A 23714-nucleotide genomic window follows, 5' to 3' on the forward strand; every position below is an offset into this window, starting at 1 on the left:
TGAAAACAGCAAGTAGTGTAGCTTCATCTCGAAAAACATTTTGACTCCGTCCATGTTTGGAAGCAAAGTGGGCAAAGGAGAGGTGTCCATGGGGAAGTGACATTAGAAATGGAAGCTGGACATGGAAGAGCAAGCCAGAGAGTCAAGAAGGAAGCAATTAATTCAACATACATGTGGAGGTAGGGGTGTTGTGTCTAGAGGTGAGAACTTATTGTGACTTGTCAACAATTGTGAAAAATCATCAACTGATTGAGAAGGATTGTCGGGTACAGAGTGAAGACTATGTAACAGGGTACTTGGCCTGCCCATGAACAGGGGAGTGAGAGACAGATTCGATTCATTCCGGTTTCTATCCACTGTGGTGGAGGGAACCTCATCCTCGACATTGTAGACATTCGGGAATGTTCTCAGAAATGTACATATTTTCAGTGTGTCAGGACCCTGTGAGGAATGTGTGGAGTTACACAGTGTGTCAGGACCCATGTAGGAGTGTGTGGGGTTAGAGTGTGTCAGGACCCATCTAGAAGTGTGTTGAGTTACACAGTGTGTCAGGACCCATGTAGGAGTATGTGGGGTTACACAGTGTGTCAGGACCCATCTAGGAGTGTGGGGTTACACAGTGTGTCAGGACCCATCTAAGAGTGTGTGTGGTTACACAGTGTGTCAGGACCCATCTAGGAGTGTGTGGGGGAGGGAGGGGGAGGGGGGGGTGGGGGGGAGGAGGAGGGGGGGAGGGGAGAGGCGGAGAGGCGGAGAGAGAGAGAGGCGGAGCGAGAGAGAGGCGGAGAGAGAGGTGGAGAGAGAGAGGCGGAGAGAGAGAGGCAGAGAGGCAGAGAGAGACAGGGGGCAGTGCTAACATCCATCCACAGAACAGAGGGCAACTGGTTGAAACTCGCCTCATTGTCCGGAGAGGCTTCCAAATCAGTAGATACTGGGATCTGAAGGCTACGCTCCAAACCCCCCATTCTGACCACAACCGACAGTGAAAGGCCAGTTTCACTAAAGGAAACCAATGAGAAAGTGTAAAGTGTGATCAAGTGTCCGTGGTTAAGGATGCAAGAAGCAATATCGAACTCAGGTCCGTGCTACATGTTACAAGCGTGTGAAGATCTCAGGATAGTTTATCGAAATCTCACAAATAGACTGCAGAGAATGGATCTGCAAAATGCACATTTTATATTTTACAACCAGAATGCAGAAACGTATCAACTTTCAGCCAATTAATTCATCGAAATGAAACTGCTTCCTGCAGCTTTGCTAAGATGTTGATGTCTTGAGGTGAAGCTGCTACTGTGGTAGCATTCGGCTTGAGTTAAGGGGGAGAACTCCAATAACAATGAAAGGCGTGACAACCCAGAGACCATGAAAAATACATTTTCCATGTAACGTCCAATTCGTGGTTTATTTGTGATTTATTGATTTCTGTCCTTTGAATATAGCACGTCCCTGCTCAACATTTATATTCTGTTGAAATATAAATGTGTTGAAAGACTGGAGCGACTAGGCTTGTATACACTGGAATTTAGAAGGATGAGAGGAGATCTTATCGAAACGTATAAGATTATTAAGGGGTTGGACACGTTAGATGCAGGAAACATGTTCCCAATGTTGGGGGAGTCCAGAACAAGGGGCCACAGTTTAAGAATAAGGGGTCGACCATTTAGAACTGAGATGAGGAAAAACTTTTTCAGTCAGAGAGATGTGAATCTGTGCGATTAATTCTCTGCCTCAGAAGGCAGTGGAGGCCAATTCTCTGAATGCATTCAAGAGAGAGCTGGATAGAGCTCTTAAGGATAGCGGAGTCGGGGGTATGGGGAGAAGGCAGGTGCGGGGTACTGATTGAGAATGATCAGCCATGATCACATTGAATGGCGGTGCGTACAGGCTCGAAGGGCCGAATGGCCTCCTCCTGCACCTATTGTCTATTCTCTATGATAAAGAAAGACACATCCGAGACCCTGCAGGTCCAAATGCAATTCCCCGGTCCCCCACTGGGGGGAAGCACGGTATTTAAATGCCGTTTAAAGGGAAGGGCGGCCTTTTAAAGGGGAGGGTGACAGTTTAAAGGGGAGGGCGACAATTTAAAGGGGAGGGCGACAGTTTAAAGGGCAGGGCGGCCGTTTAAAGGGGAGGGCGGGGATTCGGCCAACAATATTCCCGTCCCTAGGGCGGTGACGTTTACACCCCGAGATGTTCACACGTCCACACTCAGTCCGGATCTGATTCCCTGCAGACTCTTCAGCTGGTTCCGTCCATCTTTACTGAACGTATTCCCCCACAGCCTGAAACAAGCCCAGGAATAAAGACAAAATAAACAGATTAAACATCAGTGTCAGGAACAGGGACTGCGGTCGATATTTCAACAACACTCACAGAACTAAATCACAGGAGAAGCCGGCACATCCCCAGATATTTTATCACAATAAACATTAACACAAACACCCACCAGATAAGCTCCAGTCTCGGGAGGTTCAGTATGAGGCGGCGGAGAGCGGGAACAGATCGGTCTGTGAGGGAGTTGTCCCCCAGGTACAGCTCCGTCAGTGAAGGGTTTGGACGGAGAGCAGAGACGAGATCCTCGGCTCCAGAATCTGTGAGACCGACATTGTTAAGCCTGGAGATGAGAGAGACTGAGAGTGAGGGACACAGAGAGACATGAGACGGTGCAAATCCCCAGTGTTTATCAGTGACACAATTACTGATCATATTAATGTTCAGTGTCAGACACCCAGTGAGTGTAAACACAATCTCTGACAGTCTGGGACTTACCACAGTGACTGTATTTTACAGTCCGTGTTCCTCAGAGCCGCAGACACCAGTTTCACTCCGGAATCTCCCAGATTATTCCCATTCAGCTCCAGCTCCGTCAGTGAGGTGTTTGTACTGAGAGCGGAGACGAGATCCTCGGCTCCAGAATGTGTGAGACCGACACTGTCCAGCCTGGAGATGAGAGAGAGTGAGGGTGAGGGACACAGAGAGACACGAGACGGTGCAAATCCCCAGTGTTTATCAGCGAGACAATTACTGATCATATTAATGTTCAGTGTCAGACACCCAGTGACTGTAAACACAATCTCTGACAGTCTGGGACTTACTCCAGTCTCTGTATTTTACAGTCCGGGTTCCTCAAAGCCGCAGACACCAGTTTCATTCCGGAATCTCCCAGATTATTCCCACTCAGGTCCAGCTCCGTCAGTGAGGTGTTTGTACTGAGAGCGGAGACGAGATCCTCGGCTCCAGAATGTGTGAGACCGACATTGCCCAGCCTGGAGATGAGAGAGAGTTAGGGTGAGGGACACAGAGAGACAGGAGACGGTGCAAATCCCCAGTGTTTATCAGTGACACGATTACTGATCATATTAATGTTCAGTGTCAGACACCCAGTGACTGTAAACACAATCTCTCACAGTCTGGGACTTACTCCAGTCTCTGTATTTTACAGTCCGGGTTCCCCAGCGCCGCAGACACCAGTTTCACTCCTGAATCACCCAGGTTGTTGAACGCCAGTCTAAACACAAACAGACAGAGTAAGGAACAAACTGATACAAACCCCGGGGCTGAGATAACTTCTCCGAAACTGATATTTCTAGAAGCGCCTCAGCAAATTGTTGAATAAATCTCTGTCGTTGTGGTGTTTGGTGACTTTTACCATTTATTCTCATTCCCCGACGACTGGGAAAAGTTCCCCGTGCAGAGAACGCCTGCAACACACGTGACGTGGGGGTGGGAGAACGGCAGCTACCATCGGTGACCCGGGGGATGGGGGGGCGGCAGTGGAGTCGACCACCAGCAACCCGGGAGAGGGAGACGGAGCCGACTATCGGTGACCCGCGGGAGGGGGTGACGGAGTCGACCACTAGCGACCTGTGGGAGGGATGAGGGCGGGAACGTAGTCGACCACCAGCAACCCGGGGGAGGGAGGAGGGGGGAACGTAGTCGACCACCAGCGACCCGGGGGAAGGAGGAGGGTGGAGGGGGGAACGAAATCGACCACGGGGGACCCAGGGGAGGGGTTGTGCGGAGTGGACCACCGGTGACTCGGGGGAGGGAGGACGGAGTCGACCACCGGTAACCTGGTGGAGGGGGATGGTGTAGACCACCGGCGACCCGATGGAGGGGGGGACGGAGTAGACCACCGGCGATCCTGGTAGTGTAAAAGAGGAGGGGTGCCGTGCACAGTGACGGCCGGCCCCATAGAAAGGTTGCTGGACGGAAGAACAAAATAGTGAAACAGTTTTACAGGTCAGTGTTAGCGTCAAACGGACAGTTACCCCAAGTGCTGACTCTTGTGCAGAACCGGTCCCAGTCGCTGGAGACCTTCACACTGAATGCGGCAGTCCTGCAGATCGAGGTGTTTGATTGTATCACAGTGCCTGATGACATGAGACAGGACCGCGCAGTCAATCGGGGTCAGTCCCAGTCCACTGAATGAAAGTGTTTCCACAGATCCCAGTGTCTGCTGAGCAAGTGCAGGATTCTGAGACTCAAACAGGTAGTGCAGCGTGTTCAGGAGGCTCCGTTTACCAGCGACCTTCCCTGTGTTTCCAGCCTGGCGTTTAACCTCCTCCTTCACCCAGTCAATCACTCGGCAGGTTGTTTGATGAGGAAATGGCCCCAGAAACTCCTCCAGGACCCGAGCTGACCGTGGGGAGGACAGACCAGCGACAAAACGGAGAAATACCTCAAATCGCCCGTCTGTCGCGCTGTGGGCTTCAGACAGGAGTTTCAGGATATCCCCGTGATCCGTAGTCAGGAATTGTGCGAGTGCAGCTACAAACTCTTGGATGGTGAGGTGCGGGAAGGTGTACACCACGCTCCGGGCTGAATCCTCTCTCCAAAAGTTCCATCAGGAACCCGGACAGGAACTGGGAAGGCTGCAGATTGTACTTGATCAAATCTCCATCTGTGAACACAATGTTCTTCTCGGACACTCCAGTGAAGGCCATCTGACCAACCCTCAGTAACACCTCAAGGGGGCTCTCAATCTCACGGCCGTGGCTTTTCAGGATGTTGTAAATAAAGTAGCAATATAGTTGGGTGATGGTCTTGGGAACTCGCTGCGGGTCCCGGTGTGTTTGTGTGAAGAAGGGGCCCAGTGTCAGGGCGAGGATCCAGCAGTAGGAGGGGTTGTAGCTCATGGTGTACAGGATCTCGTTCTCCTCCACGTGTTTGAAAACAGCTGCTGCCACCGTCTGATCATCAAAATACCTGGTGAAATATTCTTTCCGTTCCTCACCAACAAATCCCAGGATTTCAGCCCTGACACTGATCTCTGCCTTTTCCAGTAAATGTAACGCAGTGGGGCGGGTGGTCACTAGCACTGAACACCCTGGCAGCAGCTTGTGCTGGATTAAACTGTACACAATATCAGACACTTCACACCACCACTCGGGATCTGGACACATGTGCTGAGGTTCTGTGTCTCTCCGACTGTCAGCAAAATATTTATGGGATCTCGGTTCAAACCGGGTTCGTGTGGAGCAGGGCTGCAATTGCAAAGGGCTTGCATGATCTGTTCAAGAGGGATGTCATTGCCTCTTCCGAGAGTGCAGGAGGGAAGGTTCAGTTGATACTGAAGTCCCGGGAGGATGTGGCCCAAGTGTTGGAGAAGGGGCTCACGGTGGAGGGGGTCCATCTACAGGTGGAACCGTGGGTGTCCAATGTAAAATCGGTTCTCCTACGGAATTGTCCCACGTTTCTTCGGGATGCAAAACTCCTTCCACACTTGGTGAAGATTGGGGAGGTGCGGTCTAAGCTTACTAGGCTCATGCACCCCGGGAATGACCCGTATGAGAAAGGGGTCCTGAGCTTCAAGAGGCGTGTGTTCATGAAGGCGGAAGTGGGGTTGGGTGTCGAGGGGAGCTTCGCTGTGGAGCATAAGGGTCTCTCCAATCGCGTGTATTGGAGCTGGGGAGAGGCAAAGTGTCATGCGTGCAAGGAGTTTGGACATCTCCGTAGAGAGTGTCCCAGGAGCCGGGCCGCTGCGAGAAATTCTAACGCAGGGGCCCAGGAATGCAGTGCTAGCCCATCCAGGGCGGCCCGCCATGCCTCGGTGGCCCGGGGTGGAACTGCTGACTCGGCTGGGGCTGCTAGCTCCGCCTCGGTGACCCGGGACGGCACTGCCAACCCATCAGAGGCTGCAAGTACTGCCTTGGTGACCCGGAGCAGTGAGGGCCCCCGCCCCCTATGCCCTGAACCTGTGGAGGTGGTAGATGGCGAGGCGCAGGGGAAGGGTGAAGAGGGGGAGGGAGGTTGGGAGACGCGGAAGCGGAAGAAAAGTGATAAGGATAAGAAGAAGAATAAGCCCCTCCAAGGGAGTCAATCAAAAGCAGATGGGCTCCTGCCCAGTGGGCCCAGTGAAGTCCAGGGCGCACCTGGTGTGGCTCAGCAAGGAGCTGAGGTGAACCGGAAGGGGGCAGGTGGGAGCAAACATGGGAGTAGAAAGGGGGCAGCGGGTAGTGCGGAGACGGAGGACCCTTCCTCTATGGAGGTCACCGTACCTCCGCAGGCCACCGGGACAAAAAGAAGGCTGTCGCAAGGAAGCGAGGAAGAGCAGGAGCGTGGGCCCAAATTAAGGGGGACGGATATTTCGAGACCTTCCACCCCTGACGAGGGCGGTGACCACGGACTGGTGACTTGTGGGCCGGAGGATGAGCCTCTGGTTCAGGGACCTTTTGCAGGTGTTACCAGATCAGTTACTGGGATCGCCTCCCCTGAAACTGTGTCCTCTGGGTTGGTGGCGGCCCCCTCGTCTCAGGGGCCTTCCGAGGGAGTCATCTCATCGGGTAGTGGGGTTGGTGCCCCTGGGAGTGTGTCCCCTGGGTCGGAGGAGGTCCCCTCGTTTCAGGGGCCTTCTGAGGGTGTTGGCACGCCGGTTGATGGGTTTGACTCCCCTGGAAATGTGCCCCCTGGGATGGGGGATGAGCAGAGCCAGCCTGAGGGGGGAGGATCGGGAGATCAAACGTTCCACTCTGTGCTCTGTATTAGAACCAGTGGAGGTGATGAGGGGTGTGATGCCTCACCGGTTGAGGTAGTAGGGGAGACTCCAAGAACACCAGCTCTTTCAGTGGGTGTTGGTGAGGCGGTGGAGGGTGGAGACTCTCTGGGTGCTGCCAGTGGTGCGGAATCTCTGGGTGCTGTGGGGGGCAGGGCGGTTATGGGTTGTGACCCTCCTCTGGATCTTGTGGGTGCCTGCATACCCGGGACCCTGGGGGTGCCTGCTGTTTTTTCTTCCCCAGACCCAGATGTGGGGTGTGATGGGAGAGTGCAGGAGCCTGGCCTTTCACCGGACAGCTTGTTGCTGTCAGAGGCATCGGGACCCTCCCTCGGCATTGATCCTGGGGGTGGTGTCATGACGGAGGAGGGGGAGAGTGATGGGCTCGGCCTGTGCAGTGGGGTGAGTGAGCTTTCAGCAAGCTGTAGTCCCACGGACTCTGACACTGGCCTTGAGCGATGTGCAGAGGAGGCTGATGCTCCAGGTGTGAGTGGGTTGGCGGAGCGCCCAGACTCCGGGGCTGTGTCTAACGCAGCCCTTATCCGTGAGATTCAGGACTTTCTCAAAATAACTAAAAGTAACAAGACTAAAGTTGAAACAGCGCGGAGGCGGTGGGGAGAGCTGCCAGGACTTATTATGGATCTTGATAGCATCCTTGGCAGCAAGGATAGTGATATTCCTGCGTCTGTGAGGCTTCAGCTTGGGGATTTCTCAAGTTTCCTCAAGGGGGAAGTTTCTGTGACCAAGAGCAATGTGAGGAAATAATTCTAACGTGTTTGCACATTCACAGTAGTTACATTAAATTTAAATGGTAGTAGAGCGAGCTTTCGCAGATTTCAGCATTTATCAGTCCTGAGGGAAGGGAAATATGCGGTGTGTTTTCTGCAAAAGACACACACTGTTGTCAGTGACGAACCCACCTGGCGACTGGAGTGGGAAGGGGGGGTTTACATGAGCCACCTCAGCACAAACTCGAGCGGGGTGGCTTTTCTGTTGGCCCCGACTTTTCAGCCAGAGATCCTGAAGGTGCAGGAAGTGGTGCCAGGTCGTTTGCTCTATCTGGCCGTGAGTCTGGATGGCATGCCGTTGCATTTTGTTAACGTGTATGCCCCCAGCAGTGGCACGATGCAGGCATGCCTACTTCAGGAGGTGACTGCTCTGTTGAGCACTATTGAAAGAGGAGAGTGTGTCTTTCTGGGGGGAGATTTCAACTGCACACTTGAGGTGCGAGATCATTCTGGTACTCAGTGTGCCCCTGCTGTAGCAAAGAAACCGAGAGGCTTGCTTGATTCCTTTGAGCTAGTGGATGCATGGCGGAACCTCCACCCTGACTCAAACGCATTCTCGCGGAGATCTGAGGGGGGTGGTTCCCGCATTGATCGTATGTATATCTCCGGTGCGTTTGTCTCCCGTGTCTCAGCGGCCTCAATGCGGCTGGTGCCATGCTCGAACCACTGTCTGGTGCGCGTGGACTTCAATCCGGGGCGCACGCGGGCTGGGTCTGCTTACTCGCATTTCAATAACAAGCTGCTGGAGGATCCGTGTTTCCGGGAGTCATTCAGACGGAGTTGGGTGAAGTGGAGAGGGAGGCAGGGGAGCTTTTCTTCACTTAGGCAGTGGTGGGATGTGGGGAAAGCTCACATCCGTCTCTTTTGCAAGGAATATACGTGGGGGTCGACTGGAAGGCGGGACTCAGCGGTTGAGAGGCTCGAGAGGGAGCTATCGGGGGCGGAGTCTCGCCTGGGTCAATTGGTGAGGACTCCTGTGAATGGGGAGAATTTCAGGGGAAGAAGGAAGCCTTGAGGAACCTGCTGCTTGAGCGGTCCCGAGGAGCTTACGTGAGGTCGCGGGTCCAAATGCTGCACGATTTGGACCGAGCGTCACCTTTCTTTTTCTCTCTGGAGAAGGGGCGGGGAGCCCGCAAACAGCTCGTAGAGCTGCTCGCGGATGATGGCTCCTCTGTCACAGATCCAGAGAGGATCAGTGCTTTAGTCCGGTCCTTTTATGGGACCCTGTTCTCCGCAGATGGTTGCAGCGGGGAGGCTCAGCGGGTCCTGTGGGAGGGTCTACCGACTGTAGATAGGGAAGTGTCCGATCTTCTGGATGACTCCTTAGCATTGGAGGAGTTGACACGTGACCTGCACCAGCTCAGGAGGGGCAAGTCCCCTGGGCTGGATGGGTTGACGGTAGAATTTGTTAAAGCCTTCTGGGATGTCCTGGGGGATGATTACATGAAGGTTCTGGGGGAGAGCCTGGCGACCGGGGAGATGCCCCTCTCGTGGCGCAGGGCAGTCGTTGTCCTGCTGCCCAAGAAGGGCGAACTCCGCCTGTTGAAGAACTGGCGCCCGGTCTCTCTCCTCTGTACAGAGTACAAAGTCTTTGCACGGGCGATGGCAAATCGCCTGGGCTCTGTGCTGTCTCAACTGATTCACCCTGACCAGTCCTATACAGTCCCAGGTCGGTACATTCAGTATAACATCCACCTGGTTAGGGACCTGATTCACCTATCTCAGGGCACTGGTCAGTCAGCAGCCTTTCTGTCTCTTGATCAGGAGAAGGCTTTTGACAGGGTAGATCACGACTACCTACTCGGGACGCTGCAAGCGTTCGGATTTGGACCGCATTTTGTAGCCAGGGTCCGGCTCTTGTACGCTGCAGCGGAGTGTCTTGTGAAGGTTAATTGGGTGTTGTTGGCTCCCATTCATTTTGGGAGGGGGGTTCGTCAGGGGTGCCCCATGTCCGGTCAGTTGTACTCGGTCTGTGTAGAGCCATTCCTGTGTCTTCTTCGGAGGAGGCTGACAGGCCTGGCTCTACCAGGTCCGGGGGTGGAAGTGGTTCTTTCAGCCTATGCCGATGATGTGCTCCTTACGTTCACTGACCCTGGTGACCTGCGGAGGATGCGTGACTGCCAGAGGATTTTCTCGGCTGCATCATCCGCCAGGATTAACTGGAGTAAATGTTCTGGACTATTAGTGGGTCAGTGGCAGGTAGACTCCCTGCCGGAGGAGATGGCGTTGTATGCGTGGAGCACCACGCACCTCCTCTATCTGGGGGTGTACCTGAGTCCCACTGAGGATGCTTGGCCGGCGAACTGGCAGGAGCCGGAGATGAAAGTCGTCGCCCGGCTGGGACGCTGGTCAAGCCTGATTGGAGTCCTTTCCTTTCAGGGGAGGGTGTTGGTCATAAACCAGCTGGTGGCCTCCATGTTGTGGTACCGGCTGGCTACTCTTGTCCCACCCTCCATCTTTGCAACTACTTTACAGAAGAAGCTGGTGGACTTCTTCTGGGGAATAGGAAGCATTGGGTTACCGCAGCAGTCCTGAGTCTCCCGTTGGAGGAGGGCGGCCAGTCCTTGGTATGCGTGCGTACCCAGGTGGCGGCTCTCCGTCTCAGGACTCTGCGGAGGTATATGTACACGGAGAACCCCCCCAGGTGGCACGCTCTGGCCACGTATTTTTTTCGTCGGGGTTGTTGCCTACGGGGGGTTTCGCGGCTGCCGGAGGCGGGCATCAGTCGACCCGCCTTACGGGGTCTGCCTTGTTTCTATCGGGACGTGCTTAGAGTGAGGAATTTGGTTGTTTTCAGCCGACGTGTTGCTCCACAAAGGGAGGGGGACGTCGTGGCTGCGGGAGCAGCCGGTCCTCACCCTGTCATGGCGGGTGTCGAGGAGAGGCGTGTGCCTAGAGTAGTTCTGACTGAGCTTACCCCCGCTCCGTCAGATTTGCTCATCGGGCCTAGGCTCCGGGATTTCTCCCTGGCGCCGGCTCCGCACAACTTGAGCCGCCTTTCCGAGATGCCCAGCGTGCTGTTTCGTGATGCGAAGAGACGCACACTGTACAGAATGCTCCTGCACATTCTACACCTCTTTGTCTTCGTACACCGCCCTGACACATCTTGGCGGTCTGTGTTACCACCTGAAGTCAAGTCAAGTCAAGTCAATTTATTTGTATAGCACATTTAAAAACAACCCACGTTGACCAAAGTGCTGCACATCTGACCAGGAAAAAAAAGAAACATACAGTGGCAGGCAGCCAAACACAACGGCGCGGCCATCTTGAACAAAATGTTAATTCAATCACCCACAGTCCAACAATAAAAGCACTAAACAGGCACCCAAAATTACCCAACCCCAAAAACCTCCCAAAACACAGTCCAACAATAAAAGCATCAAACAGGCACTCAAACCACCCAACCCCAAAAACACACAAAAAAAGACGGGGACGGTCCTCAGTGGGGTCTCTCTATAAGGGAGTCGTTCCCCTTTACATCGGGGACCTGGGGTGGAGAGTGTTGCACAGAGCGGTGGTGTGTAACAAACTATTGAGTCGGTTCACGGGCTCGCCGACCGCCTGTATTTTCTGCGGTGACGATGAGACCGTGTTCCACGTCTATATGGAGTGTGAGAGGTTACTGCCCCTGTACCAATATCTGAAGGGGTTGTTCCTCAAGTTTTGGTTACACTTTAGTCCTACGATTCTAGTGTTTGGACACAAGGCAGGGGGTGGGGAGGGTCGTTCGGGGGGGGTGGGACCTCCCTGTCGGTTTGCTCTTGGGCCTGGCCAAGTTGGCCATTCGTGGGTCCAGGCAGCGGGCGGTCGATGGTCTTGCCAGAGTCGGCTGCCTTCCCCTCTTCCGGGCCTACGTCCGTGCGCGTGTGACCCTAGAGAGGGAACACGCGGAGACCACGGGGACTCTGGAGGCCTTCCGTGGGCGCTGGTCACCGCGGGGGGTTGAGAGCATTGTAAATAATGAAGGCAACATTGTATTATAATGATTACTTGATGATTTGTAACCTCTGAATGTGGTTTTGATGTGATGTATCATGTGAATGTGCTGAATAAAGTATTTGAAAAGAAAAAAAAAGAGAGAGAGAGAGAGAGAGAATAAACAATAGTTGTGTGTTATCCAAGATATTTATTTATGCAGAATTCATAAATTGAACAAATACATTCTGCATTTTGGAATATGTGGTGACTTAAATACATTTTTATTGATGTATGATTCATAACTTGAACAAATACATTCTGCATTTTGGAATATGCAACTTAAATGAATATTTATTTATGTAGGATTCATAACTTGAACTAATACAATCTGCATTTTGGAATTTGTAGCAACTGGAATAAATATAGGGAGTCAGAGAGAGAGAGAGAGAGAGAGAGAGAGAGAGAGAGAGAGAGAGAGTAAGGCAGAGACAGGGGGCAGTGCTAACATCCATCCACAGAACAGAGGGCAACTGGTTGAAACTTGCCTCATTGTCCGGAGTTGCTTCCAAATCAGTAGATACTGGGATCTGAAGGCTACGCTCCAAACCCCCCATTCTGACCACAACCGACAGTGAAAGGCCAGTTTCACTAAAGGAAACCAGTGAGAAAATGTAAAGTGTGATCAAGTGTCCGTGGTTAAGGATGCAAGAAGCAATATCGAACTCAGGTCCGTGCTACAAGTTACAAGCGTGTGAAGATCTCAGGATGGTTTATCGAAATCTCACAAATATACTGCAGAGAATGGATCTGCAAAATGCACATTTTATATTTTACAACCAGAATGCAGAAACGTACCAGGATATCAACTTTCAGCCAATTAATTCATCGAAATGAAAGTGCTTCCTGAAGCTTTGCTAAGATGTTGATGTCTTGAGGTGAAGCTGCTACTGCGGTAGCATTGGGCTTGAGTTAAGGGGGAGAGCTCCAATGACAATGAAAGGCGTGACAACCCAGAGACCCTGAAAAATACATTTTCCATGTAACGTCCAATTCGTGGTTTAGTTGTGATTTATTGATTTCTGTCCTTTGAATATAGCACGTCCCTGCTCAACATTTATATTCTGTTGAAATATAAATTTGTTGAAAGACTGGAGCGACTAGGCTTGAATACACTGGAATTTAGAAGGATGAGAGGAGATCTTATTGAAACGTGTAAGATTATTAATGGGTTGGACACGTTAGATGCAGGAAACATGTTCCCAATGTTGGGGGAGTCCAGAACAAGGGGCCACAGTTTAAGAATAAGGCGTAGGCCATTTAGAACTGAGATGAGGAAAAACTTTTTCAGTCAGAGAGTGGTGAAGGTGTGGAATTCTCTGCCTCAGAAGGCAGTGGAGGCCAATTCTCTGAATGCATTCAAGAGAGAGCTGGATAGAGCTCTTAATGATAGCGGAGTCAGGGGGTATGGGGAGAAGGCAGGAACGGGGTACTGATTGAGAATGATCAGCCATGATCACATTGAATGGCGGTGCGTACAGGCTCGAAGGGCCGAATGGCCTCCTCCTGCACCTATTGTCTATTGTCTATTGTCTATTGTCGCCTATCCTTACTAATTGTGGGCTGTGGGGCTAAAATTGTCTATGATAAAGAAAGACCCATCCGTGATCCTGCAGGTCCAGCTGCAATTCCCCGGTCCCCCACTGGGGGAAGCACCGGATCTAAATGCCGTTTAAAGGGAAGGGCGGCCTTTTAAAGGGGAGGGCGACAGTTTCAAGGGGAGGGCGAAAGTTTAAAGGGGAGGGCGGCCGTTTAAAGGGGAGGGCGGCCGTTTAAAGGGGAGGGCGGGGAATCGGACAACAATATTCCCGTCCCCAGGGCGGTGACGTTTACACCCCGAGATGTTCACACGTCCACTCTCAGTCCGGATCTGATTCCCCGCCGACTCTCCAGCTGGTTCCGTCCATCTTTACTGAACTTATTCCCCGATAGCCTGAAACAAGCCCAGGAATAAAGACAAAATAAACAGATTAAACATCAGTGTCAGGAACAGGGACTGCGGTTGATATTTCAACAACACTCACAGAACTAAATCACAGGAGAAGCCCGCACATCCCCTGATATTTTATCACAATAAACGTTAAAACAAACACTCACCAGATCCGCTCCAGTCTCGGGAGGGTCAGTATGAGGCTGCGGAGACCGGGAACAGATCGGTCTGTGAGGGAGTTGTATGCCAGGTGCAGCTCCGTCAGTGAGGTGTTTGTACTGAGAGCGGAGACGAGATCCTCGGCTCCAGAATGTGTGAGACCGACACTGCCCAGCCTGGAGATGAGAGAGAGTGAGGGTGAGGGACACAGAGAGACAGGAGACGGTGAAAATCCCCAGTGTTTATCAGCGAGACAATTACTGATGATATTAATGTTCAGTGTCAGACACCCAGTGACTGTAAACACAATCTCTCACAGTCTGGGACTTACCCCAGTCTCTGTATTTTACAGTCCGGGTTCCTCAGAGCCGCAGACACCAGTTTCACTCCTGAATCACCCAGGTCGTTGTATCCCAATCTAAACACAAACAGACAGAGTAAGAAACAAACTGATACAAACCCCGGGGCTTAGATAACTTCTCCGAAACTGATATTTCTGGAAGCGCCTCAGCAAATTGTTGAATAAATCTCTGTCGTTGTGGTGTTTGGTGACTTTTACCATTTATTCTCATTCCCCGACGACTGGGAAAAGTTCCCCGTGCAGAGAACGCCTGCAAGACACGTGACGTGGGGGAGGGAGAACGGCAGCTGCCATCGGTGACCCGGGGGAGGGGGGCGGTGGAGTCGACCACCAGCAACCCGGGAGAGGGAGACGGAGCCGACTATCGGTGACCCGCGGGAGGGAGGAGGGGGTGACGGAGTCGACCACTAGCGACCCGTGGGAGGGATGAGGGCGGGAAGGAGTCAACCACCAGCGACCCGGGGGAGGGAGGAGGGGGGAACGGAATCGACCACCAGCGACCCGGGGGAGGGAGGGGGGGGAAAGTAGTCGACCACCAGCGCCCCGGGGGTGGGAGGAGGGTGGAGGGGGGAACGGAATCGACCACGGGTGACCCAGGGGAGGGGTTGGGCGGAGTGGACCACCGGTGACTCGGGGGAGGGAGGACGGAGTGGACCACCGGTAACCTGGTGGAGGGGGGGGACGGTGTCGACCACCGGTGACCCGGGTGAGAGGGGGACGGAGTAGAACACCGGCGACCCGATGGAGGGGGGGACGGAGTAGACCACCGGCGATCCTGGTAGTGTAAAAGAGGAGGGGTGCCGTGCACAGTGACGGCCGGCCCCATAGAAAGGTTGTTGGACGGAAGAACAAAATAGTGAAACAATTTTACAGGTCACTGTTAGCGTCAAACGGACAGTTACCCCAAGAACTGACACTTGTGCAGAACCGGTCCCAGCCGCTGGAGACCTTCACACTGAATGCGTCAGCCCCACAGATCGAGGTGTTTGATTGTATCACAGTGCCTGATGACATGAGGCAGGACCACGTAGTCAATCGGTGTCAGTCCCAATCCACGGAATGAAAGTGATTCCACAGATCCCAGTGTCTGCTGAGCAAGTGCAGGATTCTGAGACTCAAACAGGTAGTGCAGCGTGTTCAGGAGGCTTCGTTTACCAGCGTCCTTCCCTGTGTTTCCAGCCTGGCGTTTAACCTCCTCTTTCACCCAGTCAATCACTCGGCAGATTGTTTGATGAGGAAATGGACCCAAAAACTCCTCCAGGACCCGAGCTGACCGTGGGGAGGAGAGACCAGCGACAAAACGGAGAAATACCTCAAATCTCCCGTCTGTCATGCTGTTGGCTTCAAACAGGAGTTTCCCGATATCCCCGCGATCCGGAGTCAGGAATTGTGCGAGTGCGGCTACAAACTCTTGGATGGTGAGGTGTGGGAAGGTGTACACCACGCTCCGGGCTGAATCCTCTCTCTCCAAAAGTTCCATCAGGAACCCGGACAGCAACTGGGAAGGCTGCAGATTGTACTTGATCAAATCTCCATCTGTGAACACAATGTTCTTCTCGGACACTCCAGTGAAGGCCATCTGACCAACCCTCAGTAACACCTCACGGGGGCTCTCAATCTCATGGCCGTGGTTTTTCAGGATGTTGTAAATAAAGTAGCAATATAGTTGGGTGATTGTCTTGGGAACTCGCTGCGGGTCCCGGTGTGTTTGTGTGAAGAAGGGGCCCAGTGTCAGGGCGAGGATCCAGCAGTAGGAGGGGTTGTAGCTCATGGTGTACAGGATCTCGTTCTCCTCCACGTGTTTGAAAACAGCTGCTGCCACCGTCTGATCTACAAAATACCTGCTGAAATATCCCTTCCGTTCCTCACTATCAAATCCCAGGATTTCAGCCCTAACACTGATCTCTGCCTTTTCCAGTAAATGTAACGCAGTGGGGCGGGTGGTCACTAGCACTGAACACCCTGGGAGCAGCTTGTGCTGGATTAAACTGTACACAATATCAGACACTTCACACGACCACTCGGGATCTGGACACATGTGCTGAGGTTCTGTGTCTCTCCGACTGTCAGCAAAATCGATTCTGCCCTTGAATTCATCCAGACCATCGAATATAAACAGCAATCCCTCCGGGTTCCTCCAGACCTCTCCCATGATATTCCCAAAGTAAGGATACTGATTTAGAATCAGTTCCCTCAGGGTTACTCTGTTTTTAATCATGTTTAAATCCCGGAATGTGAAACTGAATACAAACTGAAATTGGTGGAATATTTTCTTTGTGGCCCAGTCATAAATAAGTTTTTGCACCATTGTTGTTTTTCCGATCCCCGGAACTCCGGCCACTGCAGACGAACTCCCAGATTTGGATTTCCTCGCCGAAAAGTTCTGGAATAATTGATCAGTTCGGATTTTTTCAAACTCTCCCCAGAGTTGTTCCTCTCTCCACTCTTCATGGTCCCGTCCCCTTGCCAAACGCTCATGTTCCACCAGTGTCCGATCTCGAACAGTGGAGATGACCGTGAGCTCAGCATATCGATCAAGCAGCTGGAAAACCTTCACCTTCTCCTTTATCAGGATCGTGTTCACGCTCAGTGTTGTAGTCTGTGCCTTTAGTGTCTCCCTGTGGTTCTGCTGAACATCTTTTTATAGATAAACAAGAGTTCCTGAAATTAGATTCGCCATGCAAAGAAAAACACATTCACAGTATCCTAATAGTCATGGAGTTATCGAGTGATACTGTGTGGAAACAGACCCTTCGGCCTAACTTGTCCACACCGGCCAACAATGTACCCGCTACACTCGTCCCAGATACCTGCGCTTGGTTCATATCCCTCCAAGGCTCTGATCCATGCACCTGCCTTTATTGTTTCTTAAACGATGGGTTAGTCCCAGCTTCCACTATCTCCTCTAGCAGCCTGTTTCATACACCCACCACCCTTTGTGTGCAAAAGTTACCTCTCGGATTCCTATCAAATCGTTCCCCCTTCTCCTTGAACCCGTGTCCTCTGGTCATCGATTGCCCTACTCTGGGCAAGATACTCTGTGCATTTAACCAATCTATTCCTCTCAAGATTTTGTAAACCTCTATAAGATCACCCCTCATCCTCATGTGCTCCATTGAATAGAGACCCAGCCGACTCAACCTTCCCCTATAGCTCAACAGTCCCCTATATACTGGCATCATCCTCGCAAATCTTTTCTGAACCCTTTCAAACTTGACAATATCTTTCCTATATGATTGTGCTCAGAATTGAACACAATATTCCAAATGCGTTCTTACCAACGTCTGATACAACTTCAATACTCAATACTTTGACTGCTGAATGCCAAAGTGCCAAAAGCCTTTTTGACCACCTTATCTACCTGCGACTCGACCATCAAGGAGCCATGCACTTGTACTCCTAGATCCCTCTGCTCCACATACATCCCAGAGGCGTAACATTTACTGTGTAGGTCCTACCCTTGTTTGACGTCCCAAAAGGCAACACTTCACACTTCTCTGTATTAAATTCCATCAACTATTCCTCTGCCCACCTGGCCAACCGATCAAGATCCTGCGGCAATCGTTCATAACCATCTTCACTATCTGCAAGTCACTAACCTTTGTAGAATCAGCAATTTGCTAATCTTGCCCTGTATGTTCTCAGCCAAATCACTGATTTAGATGACAAACAGTAACGGGCCTAACAACGAACCCTGTGGCACACCACTAGTCACAGGACTCCATTCTGAGAAGCAACCTCCCACCATCATCCCCTGCTTCCTTCCATGGAGTCAATTTGCTATCCATTCAGCTATCTCTCCTTGGATCCCATGCGACCTAACTTTCCAGAGCAGCCCACCATGCGGCACCTTTTCGAGCACCTTACTAAAGTCTATCTACACATCATCTATACCTCTGCCCTCGTCAACCTTTTTGCTCGCGTTTTCAAAAAAGTCAATCAGATTTGTGAGACATGACCTCCCAAGTACAAAACTATGCTGGCTGTCCCTAATCAGCCCTTGCCCATCCAAATGCCTTATATCCTATCCCTCAGGATACTCTCCAGTAACTTACCAAATACAGATGTTAAGCTCACCGACCTATAGTTCCCAGCATTTTCCCTGCAGCCCTTCTTGAAAAGAGGCTCAACATTTGCAACCTCTGGTACCTCTACTGTATTTAAGGACGACTCATAAATTTCAACCAAGGCTCACGCAATTTCCTCTCTGATTTCCCACAATTTCCTCGGATATATCTGATCAGGCCGCGGATATATGTCTACCTTCAAACCCGACAGTACCTTCACCACTTCCTCGACGGTAACCCTGACTGCTCTTATGACACTTCCAATGAGTCTTCCAATTTCCTCCTACTGTCTTTGTCCTCGGAAAATACAGAAGAGAAATACTCAATGAGGACCTTGCCCATCTCCTGTGGCTCGACACAGAGGTGACCGCTTTTATTCCTGAGAAGTCCCACTCAATCTCTCGTTAATCCTTTCCCCCTTATGTATTTGTATAATCTTTTGGGATTGTCCTTAATGCTACACGCCAGAGCTATCCCCTGCCCCCTTTGTTTCCGTCTGATCTCATTTTTCAAATTACTCCTTAGTTCCCGCAACTCCTCCAGGGATGCACTTGATCCCAGCTTCCTACACCAGTCCCATGCATCCTTCTTGGTTTTTCACCAACGGCTCAGTTTCCCTTGTCAGCCAACGATTGCCTGCTTTGGCCTTCACCGTAACGGGGACGTACATATCCTGAGCTTCCGTCAGCGTTAAAAAACATCCTACTTGGCCTATGTTCCTTTCCCATCAAACAACCTGCTCCAGTCAACTTGAGCTAGACTTTCTCTCATACCCTCAAAGTTGGCCTTGCCCTAGTTGAGCATTTTAACATGTGGATCCTCTCCGTCCCGATCCATAACTATCCAAAACCTAATCGAACTGTGGTCACTGGCCGCAAAAGGCTCCTCCACAAACACTTAATTAATCTGCCCTTCCTAATTTCTCACTACTAGATCCAGTATTGCCATCTCACGTGTGGGGGCCTCTTCATGCCGCTTAAGAAAACTCTCCTGTACACTTTTGATGAATTGCACCCCATTTTAGCCCTTCACACTATGATTTACTCAGCCTATATTGGGAAAGTTAAAATCTCCTACTACAACAAAGTTATTTTACCTGAAGCTGTCTGCAATCTCCTGGCACATTTGTTTTTGTAATACCCGTGGACTATTCGGGGGTCTGTAGTACACCCCCAACAAGATCACCATCAGTCTCTTGTTCCTCAGCTCTACACATATAGCCTCACCAGACGACCCCCTCCTAATTTTCCCTGATCCCTGTCTCTCCTGAAGCTCATGTCCTCCCGTACATTGAGCTGCCAGTCCTGCCCCTCCCTGAACCAGGTTTCAGTCATGGCCACAAAGTCCCAGTCGCTCGTACCTATCCACGCCCAAAGCTCATCCTCCTTACCCTTCAGGCTCCTTGCATTAAAATACACGCGGTTTAAACCAACTTCCTCGCCTTTCACCTGCCTATTCTATCCATTAACCTTTCCCACACCACCATCCGTATAGACTTCTAGCCTCTCACATGCCTCTGTTCCGTACGAGATCGCACCCTGCTGCCAGTCTAGTTTAAAACCTCTCGTGTAGCATCTTCAAACCTGCCCGCTAGGATGTTGGCCCCCTCCAGTTAAGGTGTAACCCGTCCCTTTTGTACTGGTCAGCCCTGCCCCAGAAGTGATCCCAATGATCCAAAAATCTAAATCCCTGCCCCCTGCAGTAATTCCTCAGCCACACATTTATTTCCCCTCTCTTCCTCTTCTTACCTTCACAAGCCCGAGGTATTGCAAGCAAACCTGAGATCACTGCCCCGCAGCTCCTGCTTTTCAGTCCACTACCCAATTCCGTAACCTCGTATTGCAGAGCCTCATTCCGCTTCCTACTTATGTCGTTTGTGCCAACATGCACAACATCATCTGGCTGCTCCACCTCACTCGTGAGGATGCCGTGCAGCCGCTCCGAGACATCCTGGATCCTCCATCTCGGAGTCTCGCCAGCTGCGTAGAATCTCTTGTCCGCACCTCTGACTATTGAGTCACCCACATTACACTTTACGAATACGATTAATATTATGCTTATTAGTTGACTGTGTTATTGATTATTTATTATCTAATTGTTATCGCTGTTTATTGGTCGACTATGCAGAACAAAATTGGCAAAATATTATTTGGACAGGTATATGGATTAGAAATGTTTAGAGCGATCTTGTGCAATCGCGGCTGATCGGGAGAGTTTAAATGGGTCATTTTTGTCGGTATGGCCAAAGTGGACCTCAGATCCTGTTTCCGTGCAAGTATAATATAAATCTATCACTACAACTCTAAATTCAAGAATATACAAAACAGAAATAAAAGAGTTTCCCGGAAAGTGGATGGTGCGAGTTATTCTGGCATGCCATCATTCATTAGATAGTGTGCTTCCAATCGTTAGGACAATAATTGACCTGTCTCTCCATAATCGTAGAAGGCTGGAGTTGTTCCTTTGTATAAGGAAGGAAGTACAGATGAACCAGGAAATTATAGGCCGGTGAACCTCGTCAGTGGTTGAGAAGACATTGGAGAGGGATCGTTGGAATAAGATTTGCTCGCACATGGAATAGAAGAGGACAATTAGGTAAAGTCATCGTGACTTTGTACACAACAGGTCATGTCGTATATTGAGATATATGGGGTTATTCTGGCTTGATTTCTGTGACTGATGAAGTCCGTAGTGGGCTATGCTCGGAACTGTACTGTTTATGATATATGAAAATGACTTGGACGTAAATATAGATGTTTTGGCTAATACATTTGGCGACGCAACCAAAATTGGTGGAATTGCGGAGAGCTATGGCGGTTGTCAAAGTATGTAGCGGGATTTAGATTAACTACTAAAATAGTCAGGGACATGGCAGATGGAATTAAATACAAAGGGCAAGTGTCTTTTGTTGCACTTTGAGATATCGAAAGGACCTTCTCCCTATAACTGCGTAACCGATTCATATTTCATATTTCATATTTCAGATACAGCGCGGAAACAGGCCTTTTCGGCCCACCAAGTCCGCACCACCCAGCGATCCCCGCACATTAACACCATCTTACACACACTAGGGACAATTTTTTACATTTACCCAGTCAATTAACCTACATTCACATTCCTCCCACATCGCAAAGACGTTGGTTAATTGGACCTCTGTAAATTATTCCTGGTGTGTAAGGGATCGATATAAACATAGGATAAAATAGGAATGGGTGATCGATGGACGGTGTATTTCATATTTTCATATTTCAGATACAGCGCGGAAACAGGCCTTTTCAGCCCACCAAGTCCGCACCGCCCAGCGATCCCCGCACATTAACACTATCCTACACACACTAGGGACAATTTTTACATTTTACCCAGTCAAATTAACCTACATACCTGTACGTCTTTGGAGTGTGGGAGGAAACCGAAGATCTCGGAGAAAACCCACGCAGGTCACGGGGAGAACGTACAAACTCCTTACAGTACAGCACCCGCAGTCAGGATCGAACCTGAGTCTCCGGCGCTGCATTCGCTGTAAAGCAGCAACTCTACCGTTGCGCCACAGTGCCGCCCCTGGTGTGTAAGCGGTTGTCCCAAAAAAGGAATCAAATACCTTTAAGATGAGCAGATATTTCCAAGGAAGCCTTCATGGCTTCGAAAGAATCGATCAGATCAGAACCTGTTGGAATCAGTTCATGGAATGAGTCCGGGTTGCATTTTGACGAAAATGACAAATTCCGTATAGAGAAATGAATGTCCTGTACCTTCTTTCCCCATTGCTTTCAGCAATTCCTCTAATTTGGGGAGCAGGTGGTGCATTTTCACAAAGCATCTCCATATTAGTTTACGGACCCGGGGCTCTTTCTCCATCACCAGGCTGAGGAGAAGTGTGGAACCGGCCGCACGGCTTCCTTTCTTCGTGCGTTTGACGACTTGCTGTGAAGAGCCGGAGAGATAAGCAGTTATAGAGCTGTACTGCACGGAAACGGAATCCTCGACCCACCTTGTGGATGGATTTACTGGAGTCACAGTGCGATAAGTGGTAGAGTGATAGAGCAGTATAGCACGGGGAAACAGGCCACTCAACCCACATTGTGCATTCCAACCAAGTTGTAAGTGTAAGCTAGGGCCATTTACCTGCATTTGTCCCATAGGACTCTAAGCCCCTCGTCTCCACACATCTGTCTGAATGTCTTTTGAAATCCCTAATGTTAACCGCTTATCCAGCTTCCTCTGGCATTGCGTCCCAGATATGGACTGCTCTCTAAGCAAACCTGTCGTCCACACCCCTCCTAAATTTCTCCCCTCTCGCCTTAAGCCTGCATCCTCCAGTTTGGGGATCCTATACTGGGGGGAAAAGACTGATTGTTCAATTTAGCCTGGCATCTCTTTATACTGTACACCTCACCCTTTTTCACACTAAAGAAAACATATCCCAGCCGATCTAACCTCTCCATAGAACGCAAGACCGTAGGCCCAGGCGTCCTGGTTAATCGCGCCTGCATCCTTTCCAACTGAAAGACAATATTATTGAGGAAGCTGTTGCCAAGGAGCGGGACAGAGTCACGTCATATGAGAAAGCGAGAAATTTCTCAGGGATGAACCACCCCTTCACATTTCAAGCAGTGAATGCAGTGGTCGACTGGGTCTTCATAACTGAGAACATTACAGTCCCATCCCATACTTGGGAATTAGGCATTGGCGACAATCTCCTGGACTTTCAATGGGATCAGATTCCTCTGCCCTTCACTGTTCAAAATGACATATCAAGCCATTCCGAAGCACAATGCGGACGCGTGATGAATAGAGAGCAGGAATTCTGCACCATCCGACTTCATCAATTAAAAGTGAATGAACTGCAAATGCTGGTTTGTGCAAAAGATAGACACAACGTGCTGGACCATCTCAGCGGGTCAAGCCGCATCTCTGGAGAAAAGGCACAGGAATAGATCTTTCCCTCTCCCCTGACTTTCAATCTGAAGAAGGATTTTAGCCCGAATCTTCACCTATTTCTTTCCTCCAGAGATATCCTGACGGGTCCGATGAGTTGCTCCAGCATATTTGGTCTTTCTTCCATTAACACATGTACATCCCTCACCGCCGCAATGCAAGAGAAAATGCATCCTCTTTAATCAAATAAAGCAAAACGCTGGAAGAACACTTTGGGTCAGGCAGCAGCTATCAAGACACAAGGACAGATGGCATTTTGGATTGGAACCCTTCTTGAGATTCTGACCCGAGGCGTCGTATGTCAGTTGCCTCCTGAGAATGAAACATTTTGTCTATGAACCTGGCATGCTGCAATGCTAAGAACTATATGCTACACAGTGTGCACCCCTCCCCTTTGCTCTATCTATTGCACTTGAGTTTGTCAATTGTATTAGTGTACTAGACCAAGTGGACCCATTCCTCGTAGAGGAGGGACAGGGAAGGGGAGAGGGTATGATTGAGTGAG

The 23714-nt window shown here is 50.6% G+C and overlaps 3 protein-coding genes across 3 annotated transcripts in view; all 3 read right to left on the reverse strand.

Annotated features, from left to right (window-relative positions):
• The window catches only part of LOC144612484 (uncharacterized), a 27749-nt gene extending 26886 nt beyond the window's left edge, over positions 1 to 863 (reverse strand). Inside the window, 1 exon segment of the mRNA XM_078432067.1 lies at positions 858 to 863. Coding sequence (XP_078288193.1) covers positions 858 to 863 — 6 coding nt within the window.
• A 400-nt stretch (positions 864 to 1263) lies between these two features.
• The window catches only part of LOC144612488 (NACHT, LRR and PYD domains-containing protein 3-like), a 28286-nt gene continuing 5835 nt past the window's right edge, over positions 1264 to 23714 (reverse strand). The window contains 8 exon segments of the mRNA XM_078432069.1: positions 1264 to 2282; positions 2447 to 2614; positions 2770 to 2940; positions 3096 to 3266; positions 14178 to 14264; positions 15110 to 16844; positions 21873 to 21938; positions 22024 to 22195. Coding sequence (XP_078288195.1) covers positions 2195 to 2282; positions 2447 to 2614; positions 2770 to 2940; positions 3096 to 3266; positions 14178 to 14264; positions 15110 to 16844; positions 21873 to 21938; positions 22024 to 22195 — 2658 coding nt within the window. The 3' untranslated portion in view covers positions 1264 to 2194.
• Positions 4268 to 5422, reverse strand: LOC144612491 (NACHT, LRR and PYD domains-containing protein 3-like). The gene is made up of 2 exons (XM_078432072.1): positions 4814 to 5422; positions 4268 to 4638 (listed from the first exon to the last, which is right to left on the reverse strand). The coding sequence occupies exons 1-2, from the start codon at positions 5403 to 5405 to the stop codon at positions 4268 to 4270; spliced, it is 963 nt and encodes a 320-aa protein (XP_078288198.1). The 5' UTR covers positions 5406 to 5422.

The sequence above is a fragment of the Rhinoraja longicauda genome, unplaced genomic scaffold (assembly GCF_053455715.1).
Source record: "Rhinoraja longicauda isolate Sanriku21f unplaced genomic scaffold, sRhiLon1.1 Scf000045, whole genome shotgun sequence".
Taxonomy (NCBI): domain Eukaryota; kingdom Metazoa; phylum Chordata; class Chondrichthyes; order Rajiformes; family Arhynchobatidae; genus Rhinoraja; species Rhinoraja longicauda.